Source organism: Acomys minous, assembly GCF_964271855.1.
Source record: "Acomys minous genome assembly, chromosome: 4".
In the NCBI taxonomy this organism is placed as follows: domain Eukaryota; kingdom Metazoa; phylum Chordata; class Mammalia; order Rodentia; family Muridae; genus Acomys; species Acomys minous.
This window is the reverse complement of record NC_140486.1, coordinates 24770013-24789760: the sequence shown is the minus strand read 5'-3', so window position 1 is coordinate 24789760 and position 19748 is coordinate 24770013. Positions and strand designations below refer to the sequence as shown.

General features: G+C 41.6%; 1 protein-coding gene across 7 annotated transcripts in view; it reads right to left on the bottom strand.

Annotated features, from left to right (window-relative positions):
- PIEZO2 (piezo type mechanosensitive ion channel component 2) overlaps positions 1-19748 on the bottom strand; it is a 365197-nt gene that overhangs the window by 148461 nt on the left and 196988 nt on the right. For all 7 annotated transcript variants that reach the window (XM_084780682.1, XM_084780685.1, XM_084780683.1 and 4 more), the window contains exon 4: positions 19002-19044. In XM_084780682.1, coding sequence (XP_084636808.1) covers positions 19002-19044 — 43 coding nt within the window. The remainder of the gene's footprint in view (positions 1-19001; positions 19045-19748) is intronic.

The window sequence follows — 19748 nt, the reverse complement described above, 5'->3', positions numbered from 1 at the left end:
CTCACCCCTTTCATTTTGTGTCTCTCTTGGTAAGATCCTGAGCCATGTCCTGGATCCAGCCTTGCCAACCCAGAGCCATCTCTAGTGTCCAGGCCCTGTCTCAGAACTCCCTCCATATCTGCATCCCCAGCCAATCTTGTGGTCTCTCTGAACTGTCATGTCCTCCCTGGAGGCCCTTTGCCATCTTTTTTTTTTTTTCAGTGATGACACTGTCTAACTGGTGAAAAGGCTAGGCTTATTAGAAGTGCAAAGCTAATGGCAACCAAATATATCAGTCTTGGGACTAGTGAGATGGTACAGTCATTAAGATGAGCACTGACTGGTATTCCAAAGGACATGAGTTCGATTCCCAGCATCCAACATGATGCCAAACAACCACCTGCAACTCCAGTTCTAGGGAACCTGCTTCCTTCTTCTCACCTCTGTGGCTAGCAGGCATGCGCAGGGTTCACAGGCATGCATACAGGCCAAACATCCATACATATAAAACAAAATAGAAAAAAAATGTAAAAATCTCAATTGTTCAACCTCAGTAGCACTAAACACAATGTCATCTCAAATGTCCCCTTTTACTTGGACTGGTACATCGGCCATTTTGAGAAAGGTGAAATTAATTTTGTTGAGATGCACCGTGGTGGAAGTAGCAGAGGAAGCCATTTATTCTCCTCATAAACACTGGAGCAGGAAAGCTAAGCATCTTTGTGTGTCATGGCTCGAATATAACAAAGAATAAAGCAATCAGCATGAACTCTGGACTACAAGACCTCAAACTGAACCCCATTCCTGATGAATTAACTCAACAAATGTGTGTGGATGTCTGCCACAGCACAGGAATCTTGGCAGGCCCTGCCCTCACAGTGTTGAGGAAGACACTTGCTTTTCCAGGCCAGGGGAGGCTGAGAGGGAGACAAGGCTTTAAAAGGCACAGGGAGGTGTAGGGTGTATGTACATGTGAGTGTAGTGTGTGTATAGTAGTGTGTGTATGGAGTAGTATGTGTGTAGTGTGGTGTGTATGTAGTGTAGTGTGTGTGGTATAGTGCATTATATGTGTGTAGTAGTGTGTTTAGTAGTGTGTATGTGAGTGTAGTGTGTATGCGTGTGTGTAGTGTGTGTATGCGTGTGTGTAGTGTATTTGTTGCACACTAATAATAACTAGCAGGTAGCATGCTACAGGATCTACAGATAATTATTATCCTAAATATTTCCTTTCAAGGGGCTTAATCCTCAAGAGATAGAACCCAATGGCATTTGGCAAGACAGATAATATTCATATACCAGAATTTGGACATTTAAAATATGTTCATGTAACAGTTGATACTTTTTCTAATATGACTGTTGCTTCTGCTCACAGAGGTGAAACCACCTCAGATGCTGAGAAGCATTTATTATACATCTTCTCCTGTCTATGCTCCCATTACAACTAAAAACTGACAAGAGTCCTGCTTATACTAGCAAAGGCTTTAAGGAAGTTTGAAATTTATGGAATATTAATCACATTACTACAATCTCATACAATCAAGAGGGCCAAACTATTGTGAAGAGACATGATCAAATACTTAAACGACAAATTTCAACAATAAAAAGGTCATATACACCCACCTAAATTTCCACATACTATTCATTTAGTTACGCTATTTTTTTCACTTTAATGGATTATGCTTCTGCTGCCCCTAAAGTCTAAAGTATATGCTAAATAAAAATCCCTAGAAACTAGTCAATGAAAAGGGCCAGATGTTTTAAGATCAGGGTGAGGTTATGCTTGTGTCTTTCCATGAAATGAACAGAGTCCCAGATGGCTCCTGATGCAATGCATCTGACCAGGGCAGCATACCAGAGACCATTGAACAGATGAGGTGTCTGAAGATTGATGATAAATCCAAGAGGAGATGTCCCAAGAGGAAGAGTCAGTTGATGACCTGGGGACTCATGAAGACTTTACGATATCAAGCAAAGACCATGGGGAGGCAACATGACACTATGCTACTGACCCAAAAGGGATTTACTTCCGTTTACTTACTGTATTATGTCTTAATTCTCAGCTGGTCAATGTAGAATCCAAAATGATCTTTGTCAGTGAGGAGGAGATAAAAGGCAAATCGATAATAGGATGCAGTATGATGTTGTTTTGCCTTGCAAAGGACCATTTTTGTCCTTTGGGACCGGTTTTCCAGACAAAGCATGATGCACAAATATTACTCACATGAATAGAGGATTTTTGATTGGAATAATTTAATTGATCAATCCAAATGCTATGAAACTGATTTTAACATAATTAAGTGCTCTTATAGTGGAAACTAGAGTTGTTTGTAGACAAAGAAAGGACTATTTAATGTATTACTTACTAAGGTTGATATTATTGGGCCTAGAATATCGTTCTCTGCTGCCTGGGTTTAGAAAATAACCTCTGGTTTCATTTGGTGCACAGAAGTCAACAAGAGCAATATTTTTTTTGTATCAGACACCTGTCTATTCCTGAGCTTTTAAAAAAAGAAATTTACATGGCACAGGAAGTACTCATATGTATTAAACACAAATAACAGGGGATGCAGTAGAGTCCAGCTGAACCCATATTCATAGGAATTCCCCCAATATTTCTGTCAATGGCGTTTTTTGACCACATTGTTTATGCTATAAATATGCTTATTTCCATCCTTATTCCACTCCTAAGCATACCTTTCCCTCTAGTAAACAACTGCCTTTGTGGTGGCCCTTTGGGGGAGGGGCTGTTGCTTATGTGTCCCTTCCTGTTGGTTATAAAGGTTTGTGTGTGGCAGGCCACATAACAGTCATTATGCTCAATAGATCTAGCAATTGATCAACAGAAGAGAGAAAGAGAGAGAGAGAGAGAGAGAGAGAGCCCTCCCTGAATACTGAGACACTTCTTTGCATCCGTTGGTTCCTGTAATGGCTGCTGCAGCAGTGGCTTTTATTTTTTTATTAGCAGTCCCAGTAGTGATTGCTGGAATACAAAAGGAGAGTTCAAAACCGGCCTTTATGATGGCTAAAACTAGTACTCTTAAGGCAAGAATATTGGCAGAAGTAAATCAAGAGATGGGCAAATTGAGAACCACACTTTTACAAAATAGAGCAACAAATAGCTTTTTTGTTGCTCGAGCATAATCTTGGTTGTCAACAATTTCCTGGCACCGTGCACCGTGCTCTTTAATGAGCACTGACCTAGCTCATACTATTGATGGTCAAATTGAAGAGCTGGATAAAAAAGATAAAATGTCTCAAGTGAACTTTGAACAGCCACCATGGTTAAGATGGCTCTTCCATTTCCTTGGTCCTCTGCTACCTCTTCTCATAATTCTGTTATGCGTGTCCATAATAGACCAGCCATGCAGGCAGCACATTCAGCTTTGGCCTTTACTAGAGCCACAATTTTCTCTTTAAAAAAAAAATAAGAAGGGGGAAGATGTGGGAAACATGTGGGGCTTTATGCTCACATACATGCACTAGGGGGACCTGGAATGTTAGGCACAAAAGCTTGTTCCCTCAAGAGAAGGAATTCAAAACCTGTTTTCTACCCAGAAGGCTGGAGTGGACGTGTCGTCTAGCATAGATACCTTTGAATCTGTGTGGCTGGAGACTTCCCAGCGCTCTCTAGACCCGTCTTGTGAATCTGTTTCTCTCATTCAATCTACAGAGCCCATCTTTATGGAAGGTGTCATGTGTACTTCACAAAGGGTACTCATGTCTGATATGTACTTAGCTTACTTTTGTTCCACAACGAGAAAGATTTAGGTCTGCTTTGTTGTGCACGTGAACTGAGTCAATTGTCACAAGAATATTTCTCAGCATTTGTGCTGTGTTTAGTTACACCTAAAAAACTACTTTGGGGTCAGACTCCTGAAGTTTGAACCAACCCTGGCTACTGAGTCATGTTGGGTCAAAGAGATCCTCCCTCTTCTGACACACTTTAAAGAAATGTTGTCATGTCAGGGAATCTGTGAAGGTCCTCCCCAGCTCCCAGGGAAGTTCTAGTTTGTGGAGGGGCGCAGAATCCAGAGTCCATACATTGCTCACAAAAGAGCGGAGCAAAACAGCAAAGCTACCAAAGCTTTGATCAGTAGCTTTGCAGAGATGGGGAAGGTCGCACAGAAGGGATAAGAAAGAAGAGGAAGAAGATCTTATACAAGGTAGAATTGAAAAGTAAATGAACAGCAATAGCCCAAACCTAACAGGGCCTCGGTACAAATGGAGGACCTTAGACAGGTCACAGCTGTGCCTTGTGTACCTGTTGACAATAACATTGACATTGGAGAACATGTAGGAACAGCTTTATGGCCACAGTCAAAAAGTCACTTGTCAAAAAGAAATATAGCCTAGAGGCCCTTGAGCTTTCCCCAACAGCTCAACAGAAGCTGCTGCTGGCCTTCTCCCTGGGGATTTCCCTAACAAAGTTTATGCCAACGACAAAATTAACAACGCTGGATTGCAGTGGGAACTGCTGCTTTTGTGAATCATTTGACTTGAAATTCTTGGAAAATATGTTTTCACAGTTCAAGGTCAATGACAAAAGAACTGAATTATGGCTTTGCGGCTAAGGTATCGAGATCCTTTCCTCTAAACAAAGATTTGTTATTTTCATAAATTAATAAACGATAAGCACTCCTAGAAGGGGCCGTGGATATTGTAACTCATATGTGTTTGTCTTTGAACTGCACGTATTTCCAGCCTGTTTCCAGGATGGGAACATCTGCTCCAGCTGGGCCACGTTTTCCAGCCATGTTTGGCCTCACACAAGGTCAAGTACTGCCCATCCTGTAACTTGCTCTTCCAGCTCCTGTATGTGTCTCTTTCCCAGTGAAACCAAGGCCCTTCTCAGTTCACCAAGATGCAAGCCAATTCCTGTGTTCAGTGCCTTGATTCCGGGCCAACTCTGCTTTTACCTGCATGGCCCTTGGCAATCTAGTCCAACGCTGGGCGCCCTGCTCTATGCTCTACGGTAGCCCCTCAGAGTTCAGTGGACTTCCCTAGATTCTCTAAGCGAGACAATTTGAACTACTGCTTCTGCATGGTTGTTTCTCCCTACAGATACCTCAGATGGCTTTTTTTTCCCCCTCAGAAATGTGTGCCCGTGAGGTGCTACTTATGGACACTGGGCTGTAGGCTCCTTCTGTCTTGATGGGCAGGGCAAGTCACTGACCTTGTAAGCCCACTCAATGACTATATCACTCAATGACTAGGACAGGGTGCTTTGAGACACCGCTGCTTGGTGTCATCCTGGAGCAGGCAGGGCTGTACAGCAGCATAGAGGTGGCACTGACTGTGACAATGCCTTCCCCAAGGAGAGTAAAAACAGATCTCAGCACAACGCATGGGAATGAATACACTCCATTTCCCCAGAAGACTTCTTCCCTAGCTTCCAGGTAACAAATAGATTTGGCTTTGCTATTCATATCACCTCCCCCCCCCCAGTAAATGGATGGCTGTGACGATGTACCAGCGGCCTTCCCAGGCAAGAGGCAATAGCCACTCTCTGTGGTGTGTCCCAGGAACAGCACAAGAGCAAAGCAGAGAAGCGTCAGCTCTCCCTACCATCATGTTTCCTCAAGAAGTTAAGCACCTGGTTTATGAAAGTACTGATGGCCATCTAGCAGCCCTGGGCAAAGCCTGAGTGAGCTCTCAATTTCACATCTCCAAGGACCAATGCTTCCTCACTGTCCTCGCACTGTGGTCTGTGTCCATTAGGGTTCCGATGCAAAAAAAAAAAAACATTAGTAAATGCACTGCAATTACATTCTACCCCACATGCAATTCAATTACCTATGTTGAGTTTTAAGTAAATACATTTAACTGCTCAGAACAGCGTGCAGAGGATTTCAAGCCCAAATATTTTTCTTGATGTCAGAGTGAACGCAAGCTTTTCTCCCTTTATGGCAAGCAGATCAATATGTTGCATCTGGCACAAGCCCTTTACTTGTGAGCTCGTGTGGCTTGGCTGTGTCTAGCTCAATGCTTGCACTTCCCCATGTGTGCACCGGTGTGTGCACCTATTGGTGGTTTCCATCTGCACCCTGAATGCTGCCCTTTCAGGCCTCTCACTATTCACACAGAAGATGGGGGGGGGGTTGTTTGCATCTGGCTTAGGGCTCTACTCTGCTTTGTGCATGTCCCGACGGGAGCAGGCTATGGTTGAGTTTAGTCCTGGAGTTACCCAATGCAGCTGAGCACCATCAGTCTGAAAGACCCCACATCCAAAATGGTCAAGCCTCTGCCACTTTGTCAGTCAATAGAGATCTAAATGAAAAAGTGAAAGTTTACTTCATGCATGATATTATAAAACAGGTCCTACAAATTTTACCTTCAGGCTATGTATGTACAGAACATGAATGGATTTCAGGCTGAGACTGGGTCCAATAGTCAAGCTATTTCACTATGCATATTAAAATATTTCATTTTTTAATGTTGAAGTATAAAACACTTGTAGTCTTGAGCATTTTGAATATGGGGTATTCAACTTCTACTCAATTTCCTTGAATCCTAATATTCCTATGCAAAGAAATTAAAAATATTAAGTCTTTGCTGCTAGAATAAGATTGATGGCTTGTTAGTTTCTAGTATTCGGTCACATTTTAAAAAGGAAAATGAATAGCTCCTAGAATTACACTAATAGACTAAATAAGAAATATAACCTATTACCAACAGATCATAATTCTTTTATATGATGTTTCTAAAATGAAAATGACTCCTTATGTAATAAAAATTTGAATATTCACATTTGTTCATAAAAAGTAATTACTTAGCTTTAAAATCCTCCATGGATGCCAATTGATAGTAGGCAGTTGGGTAACATACGTAAAACTTGATTCAAGTTCCAGTACTAACTACACTGATCAATCAATAAACCATGACATTTGCAGGTAAATGGACACCAGAAAATATTACATTGAGTGAGGTGACATAGATTCAGAAAGACAAATGCTGCATGTTCCCTCACATCTGCAGGTCCTGGCTCCAAATCCTTAGATGTGAGTATACAACATGGACTAGCCACAGAAACCAGCAAAGTAGAAAAGGACCAAGGTGGTGGGTTGGATGGGAAATAGTGATGAAAAGCAGGAAATAAAATAATAGTGAGGAGTCTCCAGCTGGGGAGGAAAGATGGAGATCAATACTGAAAAAAGAGGGACAAGGAATAACAACACCAAGGTTGTTTGATAAACCTCAAGATATATTATTTTATATTTATCTAGAATTATACACAATTTTTATATGTGCATGTTTATATATGTACACACACACACTCACACACACACACACACACACACACACACACACACACACACACCCCTTGATTGAAATGAAGTAAAGCTACTTGCACTTACAATGCTCCCTACAAGAACCATGACCTAAACAAACAAACAAACAAAAAGTGACTGTGCAAACTATACGGACTATAGATAAAGTATTTGGTTGCCTTGGCCTCCTGCTGCTGAAGATACCACACACAGAGGACACAAGACTTAGATGATCTGAACTGGATCTAATCTAAAAGCCTCTATTTTATGATCTAGTTTTCATGGTTCCAGAAAATACTATGAAAGATGCCTGGGGAAAGAAGCAATTAAGCAGTTCTACTTAGCTGTGACATCTATAAACCACAGCATCGCAGGATATACTATACATAAAGGTGTGCTAGTGGCACTCCCACGTTGGTGGCAACCAGCAGCTGTCTAATTGGAGTTAAGGTTCAGTAAAAAGAAAGAAAATTATGCCTGGTACTGGAAAGCTAGCCAGTTTTCTAGGGCAAGTGAGGTCATGGACCTTAGAAAAGGATCTACTACATACACTTTGCTAGACAATCATAATTCCATAATTAATCAGTCAGTCAGTAAGTCAGTCAGTCAGCTAAATCTTCCATCTTTAAAGATTTTCTCTGGTATAGATGATGCCCCCTGAGATTGATCCAAATGCTACCCATGCCTCTGAGTACTTACCAAAACAAACAAACAAACAAACAAAAAGCCCTGTGTCATAAAGGTGTGGTTTTCAAGCTCTCTAGGCACATCTTTGTAATAGGTAGTTACTTTACACAGACTCTGCATCATGATCTTGTACAAAGCACTCTAAAGAAATATGTAGACAGAAAAATTCGTGTTAGCAAATCTCTCTCTCTCTCTCTCTCTCTCTCTCTCTCTCTCTCTCTCTCTCTCTCTCTCTCACACACACACACACACACACACACACAGAGAGAGAGAGAGAGGGAGGGAGGGAGGGGGAGGGAGGGAGGTTTCTGAACATTTCTAAAAGGCTTCAGGATGAGTCAGTACAGATGAGCCAATACAAGGAAGATGCGACATATGGCATGCAGGCTGGATGCTGTAGGCAGAACCTGGGACTAGAAGGGATGGAGCAGACAGTGCTAAGGAGAGAATTCACTGGAGAAATGGTACAGGAGGCCTTGATTAGTAGAGAGCAGAGGAAGCCCTGAGTGAGTGAAGTCCCCAGTGAATGTGTATGTTGACACAAGTTAGCCATGTAGAGAACCTCAGAGCCTCAGAAGGATGGGAGGATAGCAAAGCCTCCTCTCCCCACCAGAGATGAAGCTGCGGGAAAAGGATGGCAAAGCCTTCCCTTCTGGTCCATATATGGATTTGACAGTATATGCAGAAAATGTCCACCATGCTTTCTTCCTCCTGGCTGTCTACAGAGAGTGCTCCTACTAAGATTAGCTAACCCTGCCTTCCTACCCCCTGTTTCCAGCTCTTCACCCTGCTTCCTTGTTCACCTGGGGGCAATAACCCCTCCTCTGTGGCTCAGCTGTATACAATGGCCCTGCCCTCAACTTTTTATAATAAACAGGCTGAGCTGGCAGGTGTGTGTGTGTGTGTGTGTGTGTGTGTGTGTGTGTGTGTGTGTGTGTGTGTGTGTGTGTATACTGCAGTCTCTCCAGTCAAGAGCTAAAACAAAAACCCAGACCACCCCACCCCAGCTTTCTGTCTGTGTTCGCCTTTTCTTCATTCCCTGGTTGCCCAGGCTGGGTCTACCCCTGGAGTTGAGCCTGACTCTGCTAACAGGGACTTGGGATTAATTCTACATGCAAGTAAATGACTCATCTACATTTGCATTTTACTTTTCCTCTCTAAGAAGGAGCGAGGGGTGGGGGGCAGGGGGAATTCCCTCTTTGGCCAAGGAAAGGCTACATCATATTCCCAAGAACAGCCTGATCCTTCGTAATAGTAAGAGGTTTGTGGAAATGAGGGTCTCTGCACTGGAGTCCTTCAGACACAGGAGGGTGTCCCAAGGCTGAAAAGCAGCGTGGTCCACAAGCGACGCCAAATCATAGATAGGAGGTATGCATGTCCTCAATGCTGGGAGGACTGAGTAGTGAAAGCTGGAAGTAACGCCTGGTGAAAGCTTCCATGGGTCTTTCTTTTAACCACTGAGAGAGCAGCGGCTGAGGTGGACAGCGCAGGAGACAGGAAGGAAGCATGGCATTTAGCACTCATGGAAGGCCTGTTTGTCTCCTCTATGCATTAGCTGTGGCAGGAAACCACAAGGCTATACGATGTGATAGTTGGCTAGACAGTTTGTGCACATTTAGGAAAGTTTGTGTGAAAGTGTGTGCATGTGTCTGAGGAGTGGAGCATTCCCCATGATCGTAAGCAGATGCTGGCAGTTCTTATTAAATCTGCTTCACAGAAGCTGCCATTTTATCTAAACCAAGTGTCTTTGCCCCTAGCTAAGATGTGTCACACTGACTGAGGCAAAAACAAAACAAAACAAAAAAAACCACACACACATAAAACAAAAACAAAACAAACAAACAAAAAAAACCAAAACAAAAACATCTATTTTATATTGATGAAAGCTGAGAAAGATCTGATTTCAGGATGTACATAGGATGCAGATTAATACAAATACAAACTGCGAGCTTGTAGGCATGCACCTATGGACACAGACCTCCCAGACACTGCCATTCACAGACCAGCACCTCAGTCCTACCCTGCGTCGAACAGCACGGCTTGCCATTGCAAGTTCTCCACCCAGCACGCTGCGAACACCCAGACTTGAACCCCCTAAGGGATGTGTTCTCCAGCTTGTCTGTTCACACTGCTAGTGAAGCCTAAACCACCTCGAGGACACATCCAACCCAGAGCAAGGTGCCAATGTAAATACCCAGCGACCCTGCGTTAGGTCTGACGGCTGTCCTTTATTGCCCGCCAGGCTCATGAGCTACCATCATCCAATCTGACAGAGAGGGGTCTTCCAAACCAGGAGATACTATCTTTCAGTCATGTTTTAAAAGAAAAGAAGTTTTAATTAAATATTACATATTTTTTCTAAAGAAAAACAGATTACTTTACCAAATGCCGATTAAGTGATACTGCTAAGATGAATGAAGGGCAAGCTGCTTATTTCACAAGCTGGAAGCCAACGTTTTGGGTAAAACTCAACAGTTTAAAAATGTAAATCACCTGCGTTCATTAAACACACACACATACACACACACAAACACACCACACACATACTGACACCACACTCACACCACTATACACTCACATCACACACACATACCGCACTCGCACTACATATACACTCACATCACACACACAACACACACTCGCTCATACCACATACACTCACACTACACACACACTCATAACACACACTCACACACACATAAAATAAAGCAGAGTCTCTTCTCTCTCTTTTTCCTCCTACCACCCTCCCTCCTTCTTATTTCCTGAACAGAATCTCTCACTAAACCCAAAGCTCACTGCTTCAGCTGGGATGCTGTGTAGTTGAGGTGTCATGATTCTCTTGCCCCCACCCCCATCACCCCTACCCACCCACTATGCTATCCCTGACTGTTGGGGCTTTCCAAAAGTCCCCATGCTTTCAAAGACGCCCAGCTGCCTACCTTGGCCCCTACCCTATCTCCTTATTTTGACAACTTTTATAATTTTAACATAGGTTGCTAAACTTCTCAGGGATGTTTATATACCTACTGTGTGAAAACATTTACAGGCTCTTCTTCTAGAAGGCCAATATTTATTGTAATGAACTCAGAAATAAAATCATTATGAAGTTAGGTTAAGACAGTTACTTCAACAGGTGCTCTCATTACAATAGAGTGGTTTTCTTTATTTTTTTTTTTAAGACAGCTAACATAAGGGCAGGGAAAATCATTTATTCAACAGGGTGGTACTGCATCACCACTGTGTGAAAATTAGTGTTAGCTCAGAAGCCTTGTTGCTAAGCTCCAGTTGAGGCCACCCCTTATCATTCTGTAGACATGATTTGAGGCTCACACTTTTCCTTACTGGAGGCTCCTCCAAGAGGCAAGACATAGAAATACTCATCTTGATATAAATGAATGTATTTAGTGTTATATGCTGTGGTTGACAGACTTATGACCTCAGCTTGAGATTTCAGAAATAAGCCACTCTGAAAGTCCACATTTTCCTCAGTGGTTTTTCTCTCAATTCTTGGGTCTAAGCTTCTGTATGAACCAGCATGCTATGAAACCACCATTAGGGCCTGAATTATCATTATTTCTAAATATGGTACATAACATCAACAGAAGAAATGATGTTAAATTCTATGACCCAGTTAGTATGTTGTAAAGTTGGAGGACAAAGACTTTAAATTTGACCTTAAATTCTCAAGTCACTTATTCATTCTTCTAAAGCAAAGCTGAAAATAATGAAAATATATTGAGAAGGATAAACTCCTTGAAAGCAGGGTCTGCATCAGTGACCCTAATGATTACTTAAAATGTTATTTGCTTATCAAGCATCTGCCTGGTGTTCTTCATTTCCCTGTCTTTCGGCTATAACCAAAGGCTTTAGGTGACAGGAGAACATTTCCCCAGGAAGCTCAGGATAACTTGAGACCCAAGAGGCAAGGCAGAATTAGACAGCACACAAATCACTATAAATACGGTCACTGCTTGATCCTAGAGACAGTCAGGCAGCGTTGGAAAAACAGCAGGGAGACATTTGAGGGGATGCTTCCGAGGTGTGGGAGAGTTCTGAGAGAAAGTGAATGGGCCTGAGTGACTGGAATGTCCCAGAGAGAATCACAAGATAAGACCAGGAAAATGACAGGGATCGGGGGCATAAACCAGCTTTGTACAACTATAAGATGATATAGAAGATGGACTATCTTATAAAGAGAGAAGGCTTATTTGGTTTTAGAGCTTCACAGTCCAAAACAGAGTGGCCCTGAAGGCTTGTATTCTGCCAAGAGCCTAGTAGTAGAAGGTGTAATTGTGTTTTTTAGTTCCTGAGATGAGGTGATGACATGAAAGTCATGCCTAAACTTTGCTAATACATGGCTTGGGCTGAGCTCAGAGCATTTCTAATTAACTATCTCTAGGCCTAGGACTGGAAGCTTTTGGCCTTTATCCAATCTAATCTAGGCCTAGAATGTTTTCAGCCTCTCAGACTTACTGCTGAATAAGCTCACCCTTTCTGGCTCTTTCTGAACTCTTGCTGGCTGGTTCAAATCAGATGTTCTGGATCAAAACTCCTCTCTAAGCCAACTGATTCAAACTGGCTTCTTTCAGCTTCTCACTGAATTGCTCTGCTTGGAAAAACTGGCTCTGAACTCCACAAACTACATGGACTCAACTGCACTCAACTGGCTGGCACTGAATGGCACCGAACTGTACTATACTCCAGAACTGTCCTGTACTGTCTTCACGAACTCCCCTGCTCGCTCTCTCCCTCTCTCTGTGCTGCTCTTAAGTAACTTCTCTTTCTTCTTTGTTTTCCTGAGAGGTTGGCATATCCTATCTCTCACTCACTCTGTCAAATTTCTGATTCATCACTTTGTCTTCCTCTCAATTAGAGGTCATTATCTGGGACTGAAGGTGTGTACTAAATAATTCCAGCCAGAAGGATTAAAGGTGTGCCGTGTCTATATTCCAGTCAGAGGGATTATGGGTGTGTCTTCCAGTCAGACAGATGGATTAAAGGTGTGTACTAAGGGTGTGTCTGTATCCTAGCCAGATCACATAGACCTAGATCTTTGGATATGCTCCTTTGACAAAGCAGCCGTGTTGCTGGATTAAAATTCCTCCACAAGAAGGCAATGCTCTGGCAGATGGCAATGACAGGGATTCGTGTAGGCTGAAGGGCTACATGGAAAAAGCTCCACAGAAATCCAGAGAAGCACCCAGGGATAGACTTTGACCATTATAATATGCTGTCTCCAGAACTACCTCAGTCTTTTCCTTACCACCTGCTAAGATAGCCACGCTGGAGACCAGGTCTCCAACACACAGAACTTTTGGAGACCCTCAGACTAGATCTGAACGACACTGCAAGGTGTTGAAATAACCTTCCTGGGCTGTGCTATAGCAGGATGGAAAGCTAACCCATCTCTGGGCATATCTCACCAGTTAATTTGGCTCAACAAGGCAGACGGATACAAGATGTTCTAACAACAAAGCAGGTAGGGATTCCCCACTCATTGTGACAGCTGAGTCACCTCAGTAGCTGGAGGAAAGAGACTTAGACACAGAGCTGTGTTGATGGAAAGGTCAGAGGAATGATGTGAGTTTGCACAGAGACACAAAGAATAAAACCATGTCATGTTCCCTGTACGGCAGGAGTGCCCTACCCTGGCCACAGGTGGCCTCACCATCCAGCAAGTAGATGAGAAGTACCGGTGAGAATATGTTAGCTCCCTTCTCTCTGATTCTGTTGAAACCTGCTCTCCAAACACTAGCCAAATGCCCTGCAGCCCCGTCAGGAAGTCATCTGTTCCCTCTACATCCATCTCGTTAACTAGCTCATGTGAGTACTGGGGTATGAAGATCTGTTTACCTTAAATCCTTAAGAACATACCTCTCTAATGGAGGAGACACACAGGAATGAGTTTCCGGATAGTGTATTACAGGTCACAATAGGAGAACTTGAGAGTTGTCATGGGAAAGTCTGGGCATCGGCTCAGAAAAGGCCTCACCAAGCAGCCAGTGATAATTAAAAAATATCCACTGGGTGGGTACAGCAAGCCTGACAGCAGACAGAAGGCTGAAGTCTCCCAAAAGACAGAACCAAGCCTTTGACTCATGTCTACCCACGCTGTGAACAGTTGTAGGAGAACATGTGTTCATTGTAACAGGCTATTTTTGGCATCTTATTTTACATTTTAAAATGTACTTTGGAGTGACAAGGTGTTTCATTCCACAATCATAAGAAGGCATTGAACAAAACACAGATTATAATGTTAACAGTGATGTCATCTGAGTCTTGGAGCGATAACACACATTTACTGAGAATAAAGTCTTGACTTTTTAAAGTGAAAATGGGATCAGTAAAAGCCTGTTATTTTTAAACAGGCAGCAGTCAGCTTGCCCTGAAAGCAGGAACCTGTCGTTCTGTGGGCAGGCTGCCAGGTTTCAGGCTCAGCTCATTACCTGATGAATTTTTTTTTCTCAGATGAAGCCCACAGCTTACTTTGGAAGGAAAAAACATGTCTAGACCCTGGATTCTGGCTGCTAGCATGCCCAGCATACTTCTCTGCCTTTATAATGCTACCTATGGAGGGCGAGACGCAGTGACAAATGACTCTTACAGACAGAGGCATTTAAGATACATTTAAGCTCCTGGTATCTTACTTAAGCCTGAGTGCCATCAATGACATTCGATGTGGATGTTCCCTGCCCTGCAAAATTCCAGGGTCTTCATCACATGTATCCAAATAAGAGCCAAACCTCTGCTGTGTCAATCCATTGAGAATTGGGGCCATCTTGCTTCATAGCTCTTAGAACACACAGAGTGTCAATGGATTTAAACATGCACATCTGCCTAGCATAACTGTAAATATGTCAGCAGATGGCTATGAGTTATAAATATTTATAATCATAAGATTTGAAAATTTGCACAGAAAGGCAGGGTTTCTGATTGAATATGTTAAGTATGTTGCTTCTATATTGACAAAGAGTCTACTTGTGTTGTGTGAACATTAATATTGGAATATTATGTTGGAGGGAACAAAACAATGCAGGAACCCACATTCTGGAAACTCTAGAAACTTCTTCTCTGGGTGTAACACACCTCTGTAATGAACTCCTGATGCTCACAAGGAAGATGCATTTGCTTGAAAGCTGAATATGGATTCAGTCATGTCAACTGTGACACGTACTTCCATTCTGATATCTTGTGTACACTCACAGTGTATCCAGAAAGGAAGTATCTGAGTGTGTCTCACAGGATGCTCCCACTAAGCACTGAACGTGGAAGACAGGTAGACCAGACCCCGTAGGTTTTTCCTTTCAGCTACACACCACCAACGCACCAAGGATGAGCCTTTCTCCTTCTTAGAGAAGCTTTGAAGGTTCATCTGATGACGTGAATCCTTCCCTTTAGGTGTGCCGATTTTAAAAACAATTTGTTGCCCAGCAGGTAAATGAACAAACTTCACAAAAGGACATGGCCATGAAAAGGCCATTACCTCTTACAACTACGCCGAAAGAGTTGAGACTTTATTTAAGGTGAAATTTTAATTTTCACTAAGGCAAAGATCAGGTTAACCTTAAAGAGAGAAAACAGCCGAGCCATATTTAACAGCCCTGCTGGGCACCTTCACACCTACACAGCACAACAGCTCCAGAGACTCACATCTGTTCCATTTTAAGATGTGATGTAATACACAAAATAATCCTTTCCCTTAAATGAGAAAATATAGTAGCATTTTAGGACAACATTTGAAATAAAAAATACTCTCAAGTAGATCTGCAATATATGCACTAAGAAACAATGGCTGAGATTCCAATTCAAAAATAACATGCCACTTGCTGTGTGTCCTAATAGTATTTTTATTTGGAAGCCTATGGAGTTAGGGCAGCATTGGAGTATAGATACTATACCATCTGGTTTTATTCAACATAGTGATAAAAAGAATAGTCAGTAAGACTTGCAGCATGAGCTTACATCTCCAGAGACATGGGAACAGGAAAAACAAAACAGAAAACAAAAGTGACCTATAACCCCCAAATTCTATGTGAAACAGAATTTGAAAGCCTCGTGTTGGGAACCAGGAACTCCCAGGATTAACACAGGTTACCACGAGGGCTGTGCCTGGATGGAAAACCAGATTCTTTGAATCTCTTTTATCTGTAAGACCATAGTCCGTAGTGGGAGTCGATGACTGGTGGCTATGATCCAAACCTGCCAGATGCCTGTTTTTGTAAATAAAGTTTTCTTGGAATACAGCCAAACCCACTGTCTCTAGCTGCAACCTGGTCCAAGAACAACATTAAAAAGTAGCAACAGGAGCTTTTGTCTTGGAGTGAAAAAACCCTGAGAACCGTGTTTTATGTCCCTTTACATGCAACTTTGATAGGTCCTCATCTATGAATTAGAATTAATTTGGCAAGTGTTTGATGGTAGCTGTTGTCATGAAATCATTTGTCACTCAAGAGGTTGGTGTGCCGTGAGCCAGGAATTAAACTTATTTTCACTTGTGAAGTCATGTGGAAGTATCTCAGGAGAAGCTCTCCTACAGAGTGTTTATCTTGGGAGATGCTGAAGAATCTCAACTTGTTCTTTATGGGAAATTCACCCAAGGTAGGTACTACTAAAGGATACTGAGATCCTGGGATACTGGGGAAAACCCAAAAAAACTCAAGAGTGACAGCATACTCTGACACCAGGGAAACTGATGTATATAGCTGATACTTAGAGGGGAGAATTTGGTATATTTGGTATATTACCAGTATCCTGTGTGGATTTGCTCCCTTACTGTACTCTTGAGTCTACCCTCAAGATATTTGGTAAAATATACACATGTGTGTAATTCTACTTATGGTAGTCTTTTTTCCTTTCTTTTTTCTTTTCTTCTCTTTTTCCTCCTCCTTCTTCTTTTTTGGTATGTGTGTGTGTGATAGTGTTACTTGTCAGCTTTACAGGATCCATACTCTACTGGAAGACTAGTCTCTGGCCATGGTTATGAGTAATTACCTTAACTAGGTTAACTAAGGTGGGAAGACGCAGGTTAAAATTGGGCAATACCATCCTCTAGGCCTCCAGTCATGGCCTGAATAAAAAGGAGAAAGCAAGCTGAGAACAAGCATCCATTCTCCTCTGTAGTGACTATAGATTAGATGTGGTTAGATGTCTCAAGCATTGGCTGCCCTGACTTCTCCATAAGGGACGGACTATACCTTGAACTATGAGATAGAATTAAAGCCTTTTTCTCTTAAATTGCTTATGTTGAAAAGAAACTGAGACAATTTTTAAGAGTAAAAGACTGGAAATATTATATATTCAGAGATAAGTTAAACTGCTGAAATGATACCATTTAAAGAGAAAAAAAAACAATTTCAAGTAGCAGTAGTTTATAGTCTTTGGGTGATACATATCAATCAAATATTAAATTAAGATATGCAAATTATGGAAAATATATCTCATAGTCTGATTATTACTATCTTGTTAGTTTTATCTTGAAAATAAAATATACATTTGAAATAAAACAAACAAGCTTAAGAATCAATACTTGCAACGAAAAAGAGATGAACGTCAATAATCAGAGATCTTGAAAACTTCCTACAGTTACACTTTAATTAGAAATATTCTAAATTTAGCATTTAATTTTTCTTAGAAAGTATGTTTAGGTAATCCCCCTCAGGAACAGTCATAGGGGAGGGGAATAAGGGGAAAATGGGAAGGAGGGAAGAATGGGAGGATACAAGGGATGGGATAACCAATGAGATGTAACAAGAATAAATTAATAATAAAAAAAGAAAGTATATTTTCTGGCTCTAGCTACTGTCAGGACCCAGAAGCAATGATACTCTAGAATTGGGGAGCATCTCTAGAATTTAGATGTAGTTTCAAACACCATTCCTCAGCAGAGATACTGGGCTCTCTAGAGGGACAGATGAGCATGCTATGGGTCAACATGAGACAGCTCATTGTGAGAGAAACCATGAAGCCCAATGGGTCTGTCAGAAGGACAAGAAGATGACATAGAATTGTTCTCAAATGCTAAAAGTGAAACTTCTTGAATTTACAGGACATGGTAGGTTGAATAAGAAGTCATGTAACCTTGCAGAAAGATCCAGAGTACATCACATTCTGCAGTGGTGAAGAAAAGAAGCCAGCAAGGGTTGTGAGACACTGATCTAAATAAAGAAGCTTCTCAAACCAAGAAAAGTGACATTTTTTAATAAGATCAGAAAATTTAGATATAGATTGGGTGATTCTAAGTCTCACTATGGTTTGCAGCCTTAGGAATGGTAACAATATCATAATTCTGGAAGGAAGTGTCCTGTCCCTTTTTCAGAGCTGAATCTATGCCCTGTGAGCCAAGAGCAGGTGGCTCACAGGAGCAACCAGACACTTCCATCACCTTCCTGATGCTCTGGAAAGCATATGTTTGAGGGAGATGCTGGTGTGGGAACACTTAGGAGAAAGTGACATGATCTCGGCAATATCTTAGAGCTTGTAAGACATAGCTGTTTTCACAACGGGGAATAATCAATATAAATAGAAATGTATTTGTATTAAAAAAAGGTGATGAAGACACAAACAGGTCAACTTTACTGATTAGAACTCTTTAATTATAAAGCTCATTTCTCTCTCTCTCTCTCTCTTTTTTCCTTGCATCAATGCTCAATTTCTTTATTTCTCTTCTTTGTAGAGACAGAGATTTTTTCCTTATTTGTATTTTATGTTTTGTTTTGTTTCTCTTTCTTTCTTTTTTCTTTTTTCTTCTTTCTTTCTTTTTTGTTTTGTTTTTTGTTTTCTTGGGACAAGGTCTCATATAATCCAGGCTAGCCTCAAACTTACCATGTAGGTGAGGTGGGCCTTGAACTACAAACCTTCCCACCTCCATCTCCTTCAGTGTTAAGATTACTAGGCAAGGTTTTTATAAAAATAAAGCTCTAATTTTACAAAGACAATGAGGCTCAGAGGCATAAAATGACATTACATCACAAAGTCACAATAGTGACTGTGGATTCACGGTAGAAAAAACCACTCAGAGTCAAATGGGAGAGCAGTGGCTAAACGAAGGCCGTTCTAAGCCCTACTCACCTTTCAAAGCCGATCTGTCGGAAGGTCTTTTCCCATGTTGAACCTGCAAGGTAAGAAGACCACAGTCAGCACGCTCAACAGACTCAGTTTCACTGTGCCACTTCACGCTTCCGTAAAAGGATTTCACTCAGAATCGTCACTTTCCCTGAGTGTGACCCAGGGAAAGTCATCCTGTCTGCAGGTGGCCTCTACATAGTTTTGTTTTTCTTTTCGTTTCATGTTCAACTCATAAAACAATGATATGAAGATAACTAGATTTATCAGTCCAATATTGATCATCCCTTTGTAATGCGGGCATTCAAAGTCCTCACTCATGGTTATTTTTGAAAAAATATAGCAATTTTCTGTTCCATTGAATTAAATACTATATAGTACAGCATAAGAGTTTTTCTCTCCCATCAAATTGTAATTTTGTACTTGACCACTCCCCCAGGCCCTCTACACTTCCATTTAACTACCATTTTACTTCTCTTCCATAAGATACCTTTCTCTAGATGCCACAAACATTATAAAAGCAAAATAAGACAAATGAGATTATATCAAACTGAAGTTTGCAAGCAAACCATACTCCAGACATCTCAATGTGTCCAGTTGAAAAAATAATGTGAGAATGTGAGTTTCATTCTCATTAAAAATAATGAAATGAGGGCTGGGAAGATGGCTGAATGCTTAAAGTATTTGCTGTGTGGACATGAAGACCAGAGATGGGATTCACACAGCCCATAAAAGTGCTACTATTCTAGTAGA